At 46.4% G+C, this 19,572-nt stretch overlaps 1 protein-coding gene across 6 annotated transcripts in view; it reads left to right on the plus strand.

Annotated features, from left to right (window-relative positions):
• The window catches only part of MYO10 (myosin X), a 258,499-nt gene extending 239,264 nt beyond the window's left edge, over positions 1-19,235 (plus strand). For all 6 annotated transcript variants that reach the window (XM_055554772.1, XM_055554774.1, XM_055554773.1 and 3 more), the window contains 13 exons: positions 273-366; positions 1,307-1,362; positions 3,282-3,424; positions 3,930-4,124; positions 5,173-5,330; positions 8,379-8,502; positions 9,194-9,491; positions 10,364-10,571; positions 11,662-11,798; positions 12,989-13,109; positions 13,531-13,983; positions 16,024-16,215; positions 17,747-19,235. In XM_055554772.1, coding sequence (XP_055410747.1) covers positions 273-366; positions 1,307-1,362; positions 3,282-3,424; positions 3,930-4,124; positions 5,173-5,330; positions 8,379-8,502; positions 9,194-9,491; positions 10,364-10,571; positions 11,662-11,798; positions 12,989-13,109; positions 13,531-13,983; positions 16,024-16,215; positions 17,747-17,848 — 2,281 coding nt within the window. In that variant the 3' untranslated portion in view covers positions 17,849-19,235. The remainder of the gene's footprint in view (positions 1-272; positions 367-1,306; positions 1,363-3,281; positions 3,425-3,929; positions 4,125-5,172; positions 5,331-8,378; positions 8,503-9,193; positions 9,492-10,363; positions 10,572-11,661; positions 11,799-12,988; positions 13,110-13,530; positions 13,984-16,023; positions 16,216-17,746) is intronic.
• The last annotated feature ends 337 nt before the right edge of the window (positions 19,236-19,572 follow it).

Raw genomic sequence — 19,572 nt, forward strand, 5'->3', positions numbered from 1 at the left:
TCACCATTAAATGTCCATGTGAATGTAGGGCCAGAGAAAAGGGTTTTCCCACTGATTGGAAGTTACATCAAATGGTACTTCAAGGTACCTTGGCTGCTTGTTCTACCCTTGCTCCTTTGGTAGTAGTATATCTACATTTACCCGTGAGGAACAGGCAAGTTAAGAAAGTTGCTCAGAGATGTCATTTTTTCAGGGGAGGTGGAACAGGGTGTCCCTGTTTTGTAAGTGCAGAGATTGGCCATCCCTTGACCCTTGCTGTCTCTTTCCTACAGCCAGTGGTTCAGTGTGCTGAGTCAGGTCCACGCATCCACAGACCAGGAGATTCGGGAGATGCATGATGAGCAGGCAAACCCACAAAACGCTGTGGTATGTAAGCTGCGATAGGGTGGAGGGGGGAAATCCTAAGTGGGGGAAGGGGACCAGGAACTTGCGGGCAGTTTTTTTTTTTTTTAAGTAAGTAAGAGTATAATAATTGGGCTTTCCAGGTGGCTCAGTTGGTAAAGAATCTACCTGCGATGCAGGAGATGCAGGTTTGATCCCTGGATTGGGAAGATCCCCTGGAGGAGGGCATGGCTACCCACTCCAGTATTCTTACCTGGAGAATCCCCATGGACAGTGGATCCATGTCCTGCATCATGGAAGGCTACTGTTCATGGGGCCACAAAGAGTGGACATGACTAGAGCAACTAAGCACACACACTATAATAATGAAAGAGAGAAACAGGAATATCTTGGTAAAAATCATTCAGAAACACAAGAAATTATAGAAGATTGTGAGTAGTAATAGATTACAGATTGCCCATCTGGAACAAAAAAATTCCAGTTTTTATGAAATCATTTAAGCTTATTATATTTTCTTCAAAAGATTTACTGAATTACAAATTGTATTCATTCTATAGTTATTCTATCCCAGACACATATAAACGGAGCCACAAAACCTATTTTAGAAGTAGTTTCCTTTTCATGTAAATATAAAATTCAAGATCGATTATAATATAAATCAGAAAATTGGTACGATTGAAAGAAGTTCGTAAACACTCTTTACTGAAAGTATTTTAGGAACAAGACAGAAAGATTCGCTTATAATTTATTTAATGAGTAGACTGTAGATTCTGCCCTGTCTCAAGGCTGTCTGTACTGAATGAAGGGGAATGTTTCTTTAGATGACTATTACTTCACAGTTAACACAAAAAGAAGGAGCCTTTTTTGTTTGCCTGCTTGGAAAGGCATCATCTAGGGGTGTTATCATGATGTGTGCTGTACCCCAGTGGTTCTCTGAGTTTCTCTGCTTTTTGCTCCTTTCCAGGGCACTTTGGATGTGGGGCTGATCGATTCTGTGTGTGCCTCGGACAGCCCAGATAGGTAAGCTCAGGTGTGATGGTTAACAAAAGTACCTGCTCATTACCTCCAGGCACCCACAGGCCTCTATGCTCTGGCCCTGGAGATGACTCTAGGCTTCGTGTTCCCACCTGGTCTGCTCCAGCAATCACGGTCTTCCTCTCTGGGTGTCTTTGGTGTGTGGGGGATCAGAGGTGAGGGAGACCATGGAAACCTAATTTAGACAGTCATAGAGAAAAACGGGCTTCCCAGGTGGCCCCGTGGTAAAGAGTCTCCCTGCAGTGCAGGAGATGTGGCTTCAATCCCTGGGTCGGGAACATCCCCTGGAGAAGGAAATGGCAACCCACTCTAGTATTCTTGCCTGGGAAATCCCATGGACAGAAGAGCCTATGGTCCTTGGGGTCACAAAAGAGTCGGATACAACTAGGCGATTAAACAACAACAACAACAACAACAAGAAAACAGGGAGAAACTTGGGATTCATCTAGGAAGAAAATGCTTGTGTCCCAACACAGGAGTGGGTGAACTTCCCCCTTCTATATTTTAATAATGAACTGGAAAAGGATTTTGATGGAAGTTTATATGTAGAGTATTAATAAGTTAAACCACAGTCATTTATTTTCCTTGCCATGCCTTCCTTACCCGTGCCCTTAAATATAGCATATTTTCAGTTTTGCTTTTTTTGTTTTTGAAGGCAGATTGTCTTTGGCAGTGGTCTCAGGGGTCTTTGTACCCAGTGACCATCATCTTTACCATCTTTATTTTGCTTCTCCACTTAAGAATTCTGAGTACAAGTGGAAATTGACTTCTGCCTTCAATAACATTGCTTTAGAGAGAATAGAAATGAATTCAAATTGACAACAAAAATCATGTCTCCTGGGCCAAATGAGAGTTCTGAGGTGTCCGTCACTCACTGTTCACGAAGGCTTTTCTGAACTGTATTCTTTGTTTCTACTGGTCACCCCGCACCTCCCCGTACCTGGCTCAGGAATGTGAACACGTGCATGTCACGTCAGTCATCAAAGCCCAAGTTCTGATTCTGACGGTCACGTTCCTGCCTGCATCTCTCTTCTTCTAAACCCCTTCATCTGGCATGTTGGGCATGTGATGATCCACGAGAGAAATTTCCATCCCTACCTGGCTTTTCCCTTTTCCCCAAGTGCTCACCTTTCTCCTTTCCCGACTCTAGAAAAATCTTGTGTTTTAAGGACCACCTGTCTGTCCCTACTATAGTCCTGTTCCTCTTCCTTTTCCTTGAATTTTTGCAGCACTTAGCTTCAGCAAACATTTGAAAAGTTCCAAAATATTGTTCATAGTCCCTAGCTCCAGTGATTAAGAATTAATAGAAGCAAGGTCCTATGAGAGATTCAGGGCATTGCCAGATAAAAAGATGCAGGAGAAAGTAAATTTCCATTATTAATTTATCTCTGCCTGGAAAAGGCCCCCTTGTCAGCTCACACTGAGGTCATGGATCCAGGTGGCTCTCTGTTCCAGGCATAGTCAAGTGTATAAGATGTTCCACTTACAGCTGTTTACTGATCTTCTGTTACTGGTGTATGACATTTCATTCCCGACCCACAGAAATATTATCCAAGGCAGGAAGAAATTTACTTTGGAGAGGCATCCAAAAAAAATCTTTCCCCCACGGTCACCTTGGTTAGCCTGCCCGGAACCGAATTTCGTCTGGAAAGTTTTGCATGAAGAAATGTTTTTCCTTCCAGGACCTTTCAGAATGTGTTGCTCCAAGTGTAAAGGTTAATGAGGCATGAAACAAATCCTGCAGAAATGAGTGAGGTTTGCTTCGGCAGAAAATACAAATAGCACTGCCATTTTTCTCCCCATGATCCGTAAGCCAGGAAAAAGACATTCAGTCTTGGTTCACACGGAGGTGACGGTTTCAGTGGAGCTAAGCGGTTTTGCTTCCTTCTCTCCCCGCCGCTCAGACCCAACTCGTTCGTGATCATCACGGCCAACCGGGTGCTTCACTGCAACGCCGACACGCCGGAGGAGATGCACCATTGGATAACGCTGCTGCAGAGGTCCAAGGGCGACACCAGAGTGGAGGGCCAGGAATTCATAGTGAGAGGTGATGCCCTGAGGCTTTCTGACTTATGGAGCCCTGTTTTCATCTACATGAGTATCTGCTACATTTCCATTTTGAGCCTCTTTTCTGAATAATTTTGCCTCTTTTTTTTTTTTTTTTTTTTAATTGGAGTATAATTGCTTTGTCCAAGTTCATAGACATGAACTTGGGCAAACTTGGGGAGATGGTGAGGGACAGGGAGGCCTGGCGTGCTGCAGTCCATGGGGTCGCAAAGAGTCGGACACAACTTGGTGACTGAACAGCATAATTGCTTTACCGTGTTGTGTTTCTCTTGTACATTGAACTGAATCTGCTGTATGTGTGCATATATCCCCTCCTCCTTGGATGATTTTGTATGCTGGCATTGTTAAAAATCACCAAATAAGGAAGGATTGTGGCCATTGCTAGCAGATATATAGAAAGACACCCCATTTGTAAGCCGATTGTCACCTGGTATGAGATGCTGCTCATCCTGGTTTTGAATTAACACTTAAGTCTGTCTTTCCAGGGTGGTTGCACAAAGAAGTGAAAAACAGTCCGAAGATGTCATCCCTCAAACTGAAGAAACGGTGGTTTGTACTCACGCACAATTCCTTGGATTACTACAAGAGCTCGGAAAAGAACGCTCTGAAGTTGGGCACCCTGGTTCTCAATAGTCTTTGTTCGGTCGTCCCACCTGATGAGAAGATCTTTAAGGAGACGGGTAAGTGGTGCGGTGTGCTTTGGGCTGATCATGTCTGAGACATGGCCCGATTGATTGTAGGAGTTCTGGGTTTGCTCAGAGCAAAGGGGCGAGGTCCCCACCTAGCGTGTGTATATTCCCTCCTCTCCCCTCCAAAAATATCTCTTTCCTTGCTTAATTATCTTTTGAGGCTATCCATGGTTACCTATATGAACACTTGATAATGTAAACCATAGTAAAGGATCCTGATTTATTGAGTTGCTGAAAGATTCTTCTCAGGACAATGGAATGTAAACAGACAAAGGTTTTCCTGCAGAACGCCTTGTTTTTCTGTGCTTGTGTTTTTGTCTTTCTCACCTTTGCACCCTGAGTCATAATGCAGCCTAAAAACAAGGTAAATTCTGAGTGTCAGTGAACATAACCCAGTAGAATATAAAGCAGTCACACAAGCTTCTTTTTCTTTTCCCCTTTTGGGTATTATGAAAGATGTTTCTAGATCGTTTATTTTGATTTTTGTTGCTAGTTGTGACTTTGTGCTTTTGTAGTATAGTTACTCCATTCAAAAAATACTCATGTATTTTTTTTTTAACTGAAATCACTCCATTACACTTTCATCTGGTGTCTGAACACTTGGACGGCTTGCTTTGCATAAACAGTTTCTTTTGAAGGGAGGAGGGAGAATCCTAAAGAAAGGAAAAGAAGGAACAGAAGGCGGGGGGAGGAAAGTCAGAAATCTGAGGCAAGAGTTCTGACTCTTGTCCAGAGCCTTGAACAGGGCTTTAGTTTATGCCTGTTGCTTCTTTTAGAGCAGATGGTACTAATTATATGTTTGATTCTGGGCTTATCATTTTAATGTTTGTCTCTCCCTCTCAACTGTAACTTCCACGTGACTTTGGGTATCTAGTGCAGGGCAGGGCACTTGGAAGAAGTCAGCAAGTAGCTCCTGAACTAAATAATAAGGGACTTAGGTGGAGACGACGTGGGTGCTGGATTTCTGGGACTCTGGCGTGAGGATGTCACCTTGGCCCCCAAGGTTAACACTGATACGTGCGTGTCTCTGCTCTCACAGGCTACTGGAACGTCACCGTGTACGGACGCAAGCACTGCTACCGGCTCTACACCAAGCTGCTCAATGAGGCCACCAGGTGGTCCAGCGCCATTCAAAACGTGACCGACACCAAGGCCCCAATTGACACGCCCACGCAGCAGCTGATTCAAGATATCAAGGTGAGCGTGACCATAGTGGTCTGTGGTAGCCCGCAGATTCCCACCCTCAGAACACCAAGATGTCAGCATTAGTCAAGCTTCATTTTCACTCTGTAATCAAAACTAACTCTTGGTCAATTTCATGTTTGTGCATCCGGGTTTTAAAAAATCGAAATGCTCGACTGCACGTGGAATGTGATGCTAAAGCTGTCATGTCTCTGGGGAGGTGTTAGGCATGGCTGGCGAGGCAAACCCAGCTGTAGAGCTCTGTAGGCCAAGGGACAGTGGTCTGTAATTTGGGGTGGGGGCTCCCCAGTCACAGGGATGTGGTGTGATCTGTGTGGGGGACAACCTGCATGTCACAGATTCCACTTGAGCCCAAGTTGGGGCCCTTCTAGGAGTCACAAAATAATTCTATTTTCACTCAATGGTTTCTAGACCACACAAGTGGATTCACTAAGAGCCCATAATCTAAAACTAATTCCTAGTGCTCAATCACGTCTGACTCTTCACAACCCCATGGACTATAGCCCACCAGATTCCTCTCTCCATGGGATTTTCCAAGCAAGACTACTGGAGTGGGCTGCCATTTCCTCCTCCAGGGGATCTTCCTGACCCAGGGACCAAACTTGCACCTCCTATATTGGCAGGTGGATTCTTGACCCCTGAGCCACCAGGGAGAATCCCAAGATGGGTCTAGAAAATTGGAATCCTTGTCAGGTGCCTCTAAACTCACAAAAGAAGCTCCCAAGTTTGTGGACCAACTTTGACCTTGTTAAATTGTGATTTTCTGTTGATAAGATTACTTGCTCTGAGTAGATAATGAATGAATGATTAAGTGGCAGCCATGAGCAAGGATCACGGCACGGCGCTCATTTTCCAGGAATGGAAATGCAGACATGGGATGTTCTGGTTGCATTGTTCACATAACGGGTCAGTCCCTCGTGCAGAAGCAAGTCAGGGGAATTATTTTTATGCTGTTCCTCCAAGTTTTCCATGTGGGCAGGGTTCCAGTATGAAGGAAAGAGCCAGAGCTCTGACAGAAAAGATACCACAAGGATAGTGAGGCAGGCATTTATTTACTGATCTACGTCAAAGGAAAGGAACGCATCAGATCCAGGAGGGAAGCTGTGCCTTTGTAAAGGTGGGAGAGGGTCTAATGCATTGATAGGATATTACTACCCACCAAATTCAAGTCAGCCTCTTGACTCCAAAATGATATGTTTTCTGGACATTTGGAGTCAAATTCCTGCAAGTCAGTTATCCTACAAACTGCAGAGCTGTTTGGGGAACCCTTGAAACTAATACGTCATTAGGAACACTTGAAACTAATAATGTCATTTCTTGTCGCAAAAAAAGAAAAAAAATGAATTTTTTGAAGCTTTCCTGTGAGAAAAGAAAGAAAAAAGCATGTATCAGCTGAACGTTCTCTTCAAAGCTATATCTTATCTACCCTTCTGTTTATTATATAAATCAAACATGAAAGAGTAAATAGTTTTTAACTGTGAAACTGTGATTCTTAACATTTAGAAGCACTTCTTAACTTAGACAAATACATTTAATTCATTTGTTAAATGAAATCAGATGTTAAAAAAGTAAGGAGAATTTTTTGATATGAAGCAGTGCTTCTTAAGAAATGAGTCAAGTTGCCCTAATTATTTCCATATCATATTTTTAAAGTAATTAAAACATATTTCCTTCTCATTTTCAGTTGAGTGTTATTGAAAAAGTTTCATAGTGGAAATGAAATTGCCACGATAGAATGATTTATTCCCTCTCCTCCAAAATTTCTGTTGATTCAAAGTTCTAAAAATAATTGTGACTTTTTCAGACCCCAAATTAATGATTTAAGAACATGAATACATGATGAAATTCTCTGAGAGGAGCTCTTATATTTCAGGAGTTCTCAGGAAAGAACAGTCTCACGGATAGCATATTACAGTGTCATTTCCATGCCTATTACAGTGTCATTTTCAGATGGACGATACGAAAGACCAGTGAGAGAACTAGCAAAATGTATTTTTTTTTTTCTAGCGGCCACCCCACACAGCTTGCAGAATCTTAGTTTCCCACCCAGGGATCAAACCCAGGCCCCCTGCAGTAGAAATGCAGAGTCCTAATCACTGAAGAGCTAGGGAATTGCTGTTTTTAAAATGAATTACAAACCAGGATAGCATGATTTGCCAAATGACTTATGGCTAAATAATTAGCAAGAGAAATTATTAATTTTTTAAGTATATGTAATTTCCAGAGATTGCTCTTTAGAAGAAAACCTATGACAAACCTAGACAACATATTAAAAAGCAGAGACATCCCTTTGCTGACACAGGTCTGTATAGTCAAAGCTATGGGTTTTTCAGTAGCCACGTGTGGATATGAGAGTTGGACCATAGAGAAGGCTGAGTGTGGAAGAACTGGTGCTTTCAAATTATGGTGTTGAAGAAGACTCGTGAGAGTTCCTTGGACTGCAAGGAGACAAGGGAGTCAATCCTAAAAGAAACAAGCCCTGAATATTTATTGGAAGGACTGATGCTGAAGCTCCAATCTTTTGGCCACCTGATGTGAAGAGCCAACTCATTGAAAAAGACTCTGATGCTGGGAAAGATTGAGGGCTGGAGGAGAAGGGGATGACAGAGGATGAGATGGTTGGATGGCATCAGTGGGCATGAGTTTGAGCAAAACTCCAGGAGTGAAGTGAAGGACAGGGAAGCCTGGTATGCTGCAGTCCATGGGGTTGTTCAGACACAACTTAGTGACTGAACAACACCAACAATCTCCAGAGGGAAGGTTTTTTAGTAACATAGGAAAATATATACAGACCCAAAGAGAATGAGAATAAGTTATGTAAGAAAAACAGAAATGTGTGATTTGTCCTGAAACATCACTTGTGGGTATCTTGGTGCTTGAGATGATTAATGCTGGATTCCCACCACCATCCCCAAGCCGCAGGTGTTCTGTGATGTATGAAAACCGTTCATGTGCAGGTGGATATGGGTGGCTTTTTCTTTCATGTGTATGGGGCTTACAATAAGCTCGTGGGCGTTCTCTCATGGCCCCATTCTTCTCAAGGAGAACTGCCTGAACTCGGACGTGGTGGAGCAGATATACAAGCGGAACCCCATCCTGAGGCACACCCACCACCCGCTGCACTCACCACTCCTGCCCCTGCCCTACGGAGACATCAACCTCAACCGTGAGTCCCAAATTCCACCCAGACCCGGGACACGATTCTCTGTGAACTCTTGAGCTCCATCAGATACGCGTTGATTAGTTATAGTGGCATGAGGATTGTTGTATTAAAGAACATGCCAGTTCTCCCCAGGAACTCACGGTACCCTTCGTATACTAGAACTGGGGTTCCCAACTACCAGGATCCAAAGCCTGGTGATCGGAGGTGGCTGATGTAATAATAATAGAAATAAAGTACACAATACATGTAATGCACTTGAATCATCCCCAGTCATCCCCACCCACCTCACCTGGTCCAGGAAAAGTTGTCCTCCACAAAATCGGTCTCTGGTGCGAAAACGATTGGGGAACGCTGTAAGAAGCAGACGCTAAACAGGTGTCTTACCTGTCAAATGTGGAACTTGTTTGGCATAGACCAGCTTCTCAGTAAGCATTTTGCACAGTAAAATAGTTCAGTTATGTGTTTAAATAGTTTAAACAACTAAAAATAATTTAGTTTAGCCTGCCTCAGTTTGGCTGATTGGAGTGTCCAGGGCACATGCTGGCACTGCATCCTGAAATAGCTCTAGTCCCCAGCCCTGCCTCTTGTCCGCAGCTCAGTGGGTACCTTCTCCGAACCCCACATGGTGGGCACTGCTCAGAGGGTACCATCTCTGAACCCCTCGTGTGACTCGTGTTTGTTTTGCTCCTCGTAGTGCTCAAAGACAAGGGCTACACGACGCTTCAGGACGAAGCCATCAAGATATTCAACTCCCTCCAGCAGCTGGAGTCCATGTCCGACCCTATTCCTATCATCCAGGGCATCCTCCAGACGGGACACGACCTCCGGCCTCTGCGAGACGAGCTGTACTGCCAGCTCATCAAGCAGACCAACAAGGTGCCCCACCCGGGCAGCGTGGGCAACCTCTGCAGCTGGCAGATCCTCACCTGCCTGAGCTGCACCTTCCTGCCCAGCCGCGGGATCCTCAAGTACCTCAAGTTCCACCTGAGAAGGTACGAGGTGGCCTGGGCAGCTCTGCTCACGTTGTGGGGTGCAGTGGCCTGTGGCTCTGAAAACTCAGACCCAGAACAGAAGACGCCTGGTGTGGGTCAGCCTCCTAGGTCACTTGAGCAGCTTACCAGGGGCAAACGACCTTTGTGTCTCTAAACCACATGGGGCTGGTCCAGGGACCAGGTCACTTTGAGGTCCTGATGTGTGGGACGTTGGATAAATTGAATGCCACCACTCTATATGAGGGCTTTCCTGGTGGCTCAGCAGTAAAGTATCCATCTGCAATGCAGGAGATGGGTTCGATCCCTGGGTTGGGAAGATCCCCTAGAGGAGGGCATGGCAACCCACTCCAGTATTTTTGCCTGGAGAATCCCCATGGACAGAGGAGCCTGGCGGGCTGTAGTCCATGGGGTTGCAGAGAGTTGGACATGAATGAAGCAACTTAGCACATGCAAACTCTATAAAAACAGGAAAAAAAAAAACCCTTAGATATTTGTTTCAGATCAAGCAGGTGGAAACTGATTCAATGCAGATTAACTGTGAAAAAGGGATTTTCATAGGACAGTATGAGGCACGTGGCTTTTTCAATCATAATAGCTCTGCAGAGGTCAGCTGGTAGCAAAAGTTGCTCCCAGTCATACTTGAGCTCTTTGGTCTCTGGATTTTCTTTCTTCCTTCCTTCCTGTCTGTCTCTCCCTCTCGGCTGCTTTCGTCTTTAAACAGCACAGGGTGAGCTACAGAAGTGGCTGGCACTGGCCCCGCTCACCACTGGGACCCCACTGGCCACCTTGGTCTGCGGCGCCTTGAAGCTGCCCAACTCTCCGTAGCCAGCCATGCTCAGTCTGGCAACTAACAGTCGGTGTTTGTCTCCTAGGATACGGGAACAGTTTCCAGGAACTGAGATGGAAAAATACGCCCTCTTCATTTACGAATCTCTTAAGAAAACCAAATGCAGAGAGTTTGTGCCTTCGCGAGATGAGATAGAAGCTCTGATCCATCGGCAAGAGATGACGTCCACAGTGTACTGCCACGGTGGGGGTTCATGCAAGATCACCATCAACTCCCACACCACGGCTGGGGAGGTAAGCGGGAGGCCCAAGTGCCCACGCGCTCCCTCAGATCAGGAAAATCGTGCGCAGTTAGGCTGGCGTACTGCAGCTGCTCAGTAAACAAGGACGTGCCCATAATCCTGCTAATCTGAGAAGCAGTGGAATGTCTAGTAGACATTATGGACCTAACTCAGCCACCATGACAAGGGTGTATCTGATCGTTTCTGCAGTAAAGTATTTCTGTTTGCCACACAGATAATCTGGAACATGGGGTCTTCCCAGGTGGCTCACTGGTAAAGAATCTACCTGCCAGTGCAGGGGCCGCAGTAGACATGGGTTTAATCCCTGGGTGGGAAAGATCCCGTGGAGGAGACCAAGGCAACACTTCAGTATTCTTGCCTGGAGAATCCCATGGACAGAGGAGCCTGACGGGTTACAGTCCATGGGGTCACAAAGAGACAGACATGACTCAGTGACTAAACAACAATAACAATCTAGAACACTAGGAGAAGGGAACACAGTTTCTTTTTTCAATGTAAACTTAGTGTTAATATTGTAAAACTAATGGGCTAAAAGGAATAGTACAATAAAACCCAGGAAAGCTGGTGTAGCAGAAATATCAACGGAAATCACTATTAGACAAAGGGGCTTTATTTTTGTTGTTTTTTACAATTTTATTTATCTATTTAAATTGGCTGAGCTGGGTCTTTGTTGCGGTGTGTGGGCTTCTCATGTCTTGGCACACAGGCTTAGTTGCCCTGTGGCATGTGGATCTTAGTTCCCCAACAAGGGATCAAACCCGCGTCACCTGCATTGGAAGGCGGATTCATAACTACTAGACCACCAGGCAAGTCCCCAAAAGGACTTTAGTTTCATGCACTTGGCTAGTTTGCAAGAAACTGGCCCAGTATCTGCCCCTACCAGGAGGTAGAATAGCCTGTGTTCTTTTTGGCAAGGAAGACAGAGAACTGATTTCAAGAGAACCAGGGGGTACGGCACCTTTGAAATTCCACACAGGATGGTATGAGAAAGCTGCTTGGACCCTCGCGTGTGCTGGCAGCGCCCTCTGGCTTCTGATAAAGGCATGTTCTAGAACCACAGCTGAGGCCCCCGTGTGTTCCAGGTGGTGGAGAAGCTGATCCGAGGCCTGGCCATGGAGGACAGCAGAAACATGTTCGCACTCTTTGAGTACAATGGACACGTCGATAAAGCCATCGAGAGCAGGACCATCGTAGCAGATGTGTTGGCAAAGTTTGAAAAGTAAGTTCCTTCTCCCCGAAGTGCCAGCAGATTAGAGGAAAGAAGAGAAAGGGTTTGAACTTCTGTTCCATTTTCAGCTTTAGCACATGTTTGAATCCACCTCATTTTACCTGTGTTGAAGCATATTTAATTTCTCATCTCTCTCTGCTGCCTGTTTCCCTATAGAGCCACTGTCTTAAATAGGATTCACTCATCCTTGTTCCTCTGCCCCATTCTTTGAGTCCCCTGTTGTTCCCATTATCTCTGAATTTTCTGATTTTCTCAGATCTTCACTTGTCATTAGCTTTGAAGCTGGACTAGTAGACAGAAGCCAGCTTATAAACTCTTCAAACCCCATTTAGTATCTCTTGGACCTACAATATTCACAGCCCCCAAGTAACACAGAAGATATTCCTACTTTAGAAAGATGCTAGTGCCAATAACAAGACTTTGGCCAGGCTGGGCCCTCGCCCTCCTGACTGCATAAGGGGCAGAAGCAGCTTTAACTTAGAAATGTGGCAGGGGACCACGAGGTTTACAGCAGCCCCAAACTTCAAGTCTCTGAGAAGTGACATCCTCTCTTCTGGGTGGGCCTGGTCTAAGTGCTTTGTTGGAAATAAGCCAAAATGGGGGAAAAAAAAAAAACCAACCAGACATTTCTACTTTATGCAAACACAGCTTCCCTGCTATTCTTGTCAGTTTTTGTTCAGGTTGGGTTTGTTTTTTTTGCTGCACTGTGCGCTTGCAGGATCTTAGTAGACCAGGGATCAAACCTGGGCAGTGGAAGGGCAGAGTCCTAATCTCTGGACTGTTGGGGAATCCTCAGGTCAGTTGTTATAAATATTTGAGAGCTGGCAAAGGGAATGAAGGAATAGGCTTTGTTTCTTTTCTTCCTCTGAATGCATCAGAATGCTTAGCTGGAACTAACCAGAATGGGCACTCAGAAAATACTCGTTAGCCCAATTTAACTGAAGGCTGCCTGTTTGTTGTCTTTAAAACTGGGATGAAAGCGTGTTTTTCGCTTCTGGATAAGTTAGCAGGGTTCACTCTGGCTCTGTTTTCTCTCCCACCATCCCACCTCCACACTCTGCTCTGAGCCCAGACAGGGTGTCTGAATCCTGACGTCGGATACATCCCATGCGCTGATGGCCCTGTGGGTCACTCTTGGCCCATATCCGGTTTTATCCGTGTCTCTCCACTTCTGTCTGTAGGCTGGCCGCCACTTCAGAGGTGGGCGAGCAGCCCTGGAAATTCTACTTCAAACTTTACTGCTTCCTGGACACAGACAACGTGCCAAAAGACAGCGTGGAATTCGCCTTTATGTTTGAACAGGTAAATGGAGTTCTTAGGCTCCTTTGCAGACACGCAGGGGTGAACCCATTCATACCCTTCTCAGGGTAACTGCTAGTCCTTAGACCCCAGGCATGGCCGTAGAATTCTCAGCGTCACCAGTGAGGGATGCTCTTATTCACTGGTAGAAGGAAACTTGGGTATGTATCATATGAATGCCTGTACCAGGAACTGTCTTAGTTGGGGATAGGGAGGATTGAGAGGGAGAGGAAATAATAAATACACGTTTTCAGTGGTACCCATTGCCAGGGAGAAATTTAAAGCCGTGAAGGGGTGTTAGGGTACCATTTAATGGAAGATGACATTTGAGAGAAATCCTGATGGTTTGAGGGAGCAAGCCAGGTGGGCGTCGTGTGACACGGCAGTGTCTGGCCCCATGAAGCCATCGACCACTTCTTCGCAGGCCCACGAAGCCGTCATCCATGGCCACTACCCGGCCCCCGAGGAGAACCTGCAGGTGCTGGCTGCCCTGCGGCTCCAGTACCTGCAGGGGGATTACACTCCGCACGCTCCGGTGCCGCCCCTCGAGGAGGTCTACTCACTGCAGAGGCTCAAGGCCCGCATCAGCCAATCCACCAAGAGCTTCACGCCGGGGGAGCGGCTGGAGAAGAGGCGCACGAGCTTCCTGGAGGGGACCCTGCGGCGGAGCTTCCGGACGGGCTCCGCGATACGGCAGAAGGCAGAGGAGGAGCAGATGGTGGACATGTGGGTCAAGGAGGAGGTGTGCTCCGCACGGGCCAGCATCCTGGACAAGTGGAAGAAGTTCCAGGGCATGAGCCAGGAACAGGCCATGGCCAAGTACATGGCCTTGATCAAGGAGTGGCCTGGGTACGGGTCGACGCTCTTCGACGTGGAGGTGAGAGCGGGCTGCTGCTTCCTGGACCAGGTTGCACACTTGAGTCAGTGTGACCTCGGTCAAGGTCACAGGGAAGGAGGACTGGGTGGAACATGTGGCTCTCTTAACCCTCTGAGGTTGCATGCATGCTAAGTCACTTCAGTCATATCAGCCTCCTTGTGACCCTGTGGACTATAGCCCACTGGGCTCCTCTGTCCATGGATTCTCCAGGGGTGAGTACTGGAATGGGTTGCCATGCCCTCCTCCAGGGCTTCTTCCCCACCCAGGGATCAAACCCGTGTTTCTTATGTCTCCTGCTTTGGCAAGTGGGTTCTTTACCACTAGCGCAACCTGGGAAGCCCTGCCCTTATAGGTTAGAGCTCCCCAGTTTTACCCTTCACACCCTCCTGTACCCACCCAAAGTATTCTTCCTCTTTTTCAGTAATTACTTGTAATGTTAGAAGCAAGTGGAAAATTACGATATTATTTATTCTTAAATAACTGACTCTTATTCAAGCTGTACACCCAATGAAAAAGTGCTGGTAAAAATCTGCATTAAAGTTTTTAAAAATAGCTTAGCAGTATGTCCATAAAATTAGAAATTTTGGATATATTTGGATTTTAATTTTTTTTCTCATGAGTATTTGTAGGGAAAAATTTCTTTTATACAATTGGAATTTGGCTAAGTTTGCATCAACCCAGTACTGATTCATATCCTTTTTCTTTTTTTAAGTAGACCATTTATTGAAAGAGAATTTTATTAATGATCAAGATCAAGCCTTGACAAACTGCAACCTGAGGGCCAAATGCTGCCTGCCTTCTTTTTTTGTAAATAAAGTTTTATTGGAATACAGCGGTGCTTTCTTTTATGTATTTTTCTCTGGCTGCTTTCAGGCTGAAATGGCAGAGTTGAATAGCTGTGACCAATACCACAAAACCTAAAATATTTGCTGTCTGTTCCTTAACAGATAATTTTGCCAACTCTTGGTCTAGATGAGCATCTATTTTTCTTATGATCAGAGTCATTCAGCATGTTATTTGTTGACTTTTAAAGAAGGCTTTATAAAACCCTAAATATTGATCTCTATTCCATGAGTTTTCACTGGATGCCATCTTTGGGTGGATGGGTTGATTGAGTCGGTTACATTTGTTTTTAAGTCAGATGCTTTGTACAAGTACCTCGTCTCCTGTTTTCACCGATGCATATCCCTCTTGAGTCCCATTGACTGGTGTTGTCATGCCTGTATCCCAGCTCCTATCTCTCTCCACTTATGTGTGCAAAAAAGTCTGTTGGTAAACGAATGAGATCAACCACCATACACACAAAAGGCCATTGCTGCTACTTGTCACAAGTTGTATTTTTCAGGAGGAGCTGAAACTGTGTAGCACATATTTGGAGAATTTCCCTCTATGATCCTAGATTTTGCATTTGAAGAACAACCATTCAAAACAGGATTGAGGCGGAACTAGGGATAGACAGGAATCCCCAGGTGGCATTAGTGGTAAAGAGCCCCCCTGCCAGTGCAGGAGATGTAAGAGATGCCAGTTCCATCCCTGGGTAGGGAAGATCCCCTGGAGGAGGGCATGGCAACCCACTCTAGTATTCTTGCCTGGACAATCCCATGGACAGAGAAACCTGCTGGGCTACAGTGTGTAGGGCGCAAAGCGTCAGACACAGCTGAAGTCACTTAGCATGCAGCAATAGGCTGCTTGATTTGATGGGAAATTAGTGTCAAGTTTCTCACCTGTGGCCACCTTCACATAGCTAATTCACATGGCCAAGACAGTGATGTTGAGAGGTGGAGAGTCCAAGCAAGATGCTGAATTTACCAGTTGGGTGTTCTCCAAATGCATGGGGTTGATGAGTTGGTCAGAAATCAATCAAGGCAGAGAGCTACCATTTCTCACATCTTGTATTTCAGTTGCCCTCTGCATAAAGACACATTGAATGTGTTCAGTACACCGTGCAGAGGGCTGGGCTCAGAGCCCATCTTGTGGTTTCTGTGTCCTGTTTCTGACTTTGCTGATCTGATCTTGCCCCAACTCTTGCCCGCCCCCCAGTGCAAGGAAGGTGGCTTTCCCCAGGACCTCTGGCTGGGCGTCAGTGCTGATGCGGTCTCTGTCTACAAGCGTGGGGAGGGGAGGCCATTGGAAGTCTTCCAGTACGAACACATCCTCTCCTTCGGTGCCCCCCTGGCCAACACCTACAAGATCGTCGTCGATGAGAGGGAGCTGCTCTTTGAAACCAGTGAGGTAAGAGGCAAACCTTTCGTCTGTGGGCTTGATGAACTAGCAAGACAACATCCCAGTTCCTGATGCCTTTGACCAAATAGCTTTATTTGCATATTTCGCTCTAAGACATAGGAAAATACAGTATGGTGGTCCCTCCCTGCTGCAGGTTTCTCACAGGCCAAAATCTGACAGTCCCACGTTTCTTCTGTATACCTTTGCAATGGAGAAATTTGGTTTTCAGCAGTCAGGGGATTTTACCCTTGCAGGAAAAGAAGAGAAAGGGAAGTGACATAGAAATGAAGAGATTTGGTTTCCAGCTGTCAGGGGGCTCTTACCCTTGAAGGCGGAGAAAGAGAAGTGACACAGAGGTCCAAAAAATTATATATAATTTGGCAATAAAGCCTTGCGAAAATGATTAGACAAGGTGGCAGTGGATCATAGCCATGAGACTGGGGCCAGGCAGCGTCCAAGGAGCAGGAGGGAGTGAGTGCAGACCACCCTGGGAAGAGCTAATTCTCACAATAAAAAAATCACAAAAACACCTCTGTATATATGCCATCCTACTCCAAAGCATAAAATGTAGTAATCATGATGAGAATGCAGGAAGCCTGTTGAGGTCTCCACACAGGGAGCTGCTAACAAGCAAAGGTGAGAAATGGGCGTGAATCCCATGTCTCCCATTTGGCTACTGGTGTAAAGTGAGGGTGATGTGCTGGGAGGTGATGACTGGACCACGGATGTGGTGCAGGAGGTGTGCAATGGGGTGGAAGGAGGGTCCCTGGTGCCCAGCTGCTGGGTTTGGTCAACTCCAGTAGAGAGCAGAGAACCGCTGTGAGATCTCTGTGCATGGTGTGTCGGGACACTGCTTTTACAGGGATGTCCAGTGGGATTAGAAGGAAGAGAGATCAGGGAGACGGAAGCCAGTTAGGATGTCTCCGCAGGGACGCAGGCCAGCCTTCAGGAGGAATGGGCCGGAAAGGGGCGGCAGTGAACACACATGAAAGAGCCCCTGCATGTACAGAGTCGGCAGGGAGCAGAACGTGCATGGGTAGCTCTTGGTGGGGTGGGAGGTGGTGGTCCCCATTTCCGCCCGCCGCCCCCCTGCCCTCAGTTCTGTTTCTCCAGCTGTATCACGAGATGCTGACTGGCAGGATGGGATCCAGTCTTTAAAAGCTGTGATGTGACCTCTGTCGTGTTGCCCTTATTTTCAATGGGGACAGTTATCCCAGCCCTGATCATACCAAGACCCTTAATGTGATTAGGTGGGGGCTTTATTTTACCTGCAAAATGCGACAGTTTTACATCAGGCAACCACCAGGTGGCGCAGTGGCGGGGGGAGGCCACGAGTCCCTTCTCCCCACCAGGAGCAAAAGGGCAAAAGCAGTTGAACTTTTGGCTGAATCCGTGGATTCACACGGGCAGGCTGCTGGCTTTTGCAGGCGGGACGGACCCCCACTTGCCCGCGCTGGGTGGAGGATGTCTGATTGTTAGCCTGGGCACCCTGGCCATGCGGACACTTGGTGACCGTGGTCCGACTCTGCTCCCCCGGCAGGTGGTGGACGTGGCCAAGCTCATGAAAGCCTACATCAGCATGATCGTGAAGAAGCGCTACAGCACCTCGCGCTCCGTGAGCAGCCAGGGCAGCTCCAGGTGAAGGCAGCCTGCGTCCACGCGAACTCAAAACCTGCACGCGCCACCCTGCTCCTTGGCCCCCGGGGGCTCCCGCGTCTGCAGTCTGAATTGCGGCCGCCCCAGACTTTGCAGAAGCCCCTCGTCGGAGGGAGGTGTCTTGGGGGACCTTTCGCCCTGTCCATTCCAGCGATCGGTGTATTCAGCTGTACCACCTTAACCCAGTGTCCAAAGCTTTACTTAACTAGATGACACATGCCTTAAAAAGAGAGGAAACGAAACCCACGCTGCCACCAAAGCAGCCGGAAGTGCCTTAACTCCGTGGAGCCGACATGAACCCCCCGTAACTGTGCTACTGAAGGGAGATAGATGCTCGCCCCTGCTTTACAGGAAGGCTTGCTGAGCTTGGGGTGGGGGAGGGGCGTCGATCCATCAATTCTGCACTAACCTCCCGGCCTGATTTCCCCTGGGAGGAAGGTGAGGGAGTGGGGAGCGGGACGGAGAGAGAGCGTAAGGGGATGGTCTGTTTTAGGTGGAGAGCTGCTGGCAGCCTTCCTCACAGACGCCTATTAACTTTTTCTCTGTTTCATCTTTAACGTGCATGTGCTTGCCTGTGCACGCATGTGTTCATAAACACATCACTTTCATCATTGTTCCGCGAGCCTTGAAAGCGAAGGGAAAGAGGATGTGCAATGAATGGTGTAGCATCTGTATATTTTAATCGTTCAGAGTCAAGAGTCCTCAACTGTTAACTTTGCAAGGTGGTTTTATTAACAACCCGGAATCCTGAATTTTTCCTGTCTTTGCTGTATTTCGAAAGCCACATTTTTGACTCCAGTTTTGTTTTACGTGTAGCAAAGTCTGCAATCTGTGTCTGCTGTATTATAAACAGATATGCAGCCTGCAAATAACTGTATTTATAAGCCACTCTTAAACAGCTGGCTCCAAGGCTGTTTTTAGAACTGTATGAAGTCACTTTGGAGTCTTCAGTTTCTAAGAGATTTAAGTTAAAAAATGTTTCCTGGAAGGTTAGTTTGAATCACTCTGTGGATAGATTGTGACTTAACCCTGTTTGAATATGAGGGAAAGCTGTCACCTTCCTTGAAAGCAACTTGAGCAAATCTTTAAAGGACCCTGACATTCAATGCTGAGGCTTTAATAAAATACACACCTATTTTATCCCAAGTTTATAATGGTGGCCTGAACAAGGCCCCTGTAAATAAATCAGCATTTATGACCAGACAAAAGATAATCTGGTCTTGGACTTCTATTTTTATACAGAAAACTTGTAAAGACTTAGGCCAACTAAGTCTACCCACCAAGAGAAGAAACTTGCCTTATCCCTATGGATAGCCATGCAGAATCATTGTTTCTTGGCTCAAGAAAGTCTGACAATAAAAGATACTAGCTAACGTTCAGTGTCTTTTCTTTATGGGGTGGCTCTCAATACCACATGGGCTTTGTTTGTGTTTTTGTTGGGTTTTCATTTTAATGCTTAAGGCTTCAAAGGGCCAAAGCTGTGTGTTTCATGCACTTGATCATCAGGACTATATGTCAACCACGTAGTCATTTCAGCAGCTTTTTAGACACAGAGCATGACCCCCAGAAAGCGGAGAAGGTAAAACACCAGGTTCAGTGAAATCGCAGAAATCTGAGGACTTGAATTGTGGATGTTGGACTGTGTCCTGTAGCCGAGCCGCAAGACGCCTGATGGCGGAGCCTCTGTCCCGCCACCTGCTTGTGAGCGGA

The sequence above is a fragment of the Bubalus kerabau genome, chromosome 18 (assembly GCF_029407905.1).
Source record: "Bubalus kerabau isolate K-KA32 ecotype Philippines breed swamp buffalo chromosome 18, PCC_UOA_SB_1v2, whole genome shotgun sequence".
NCBI lineage: Eukaryota > Metazoa > Chordata > Mammalia > Artiodactyla > Bovidae > Bubalus > Bubalus kerabau.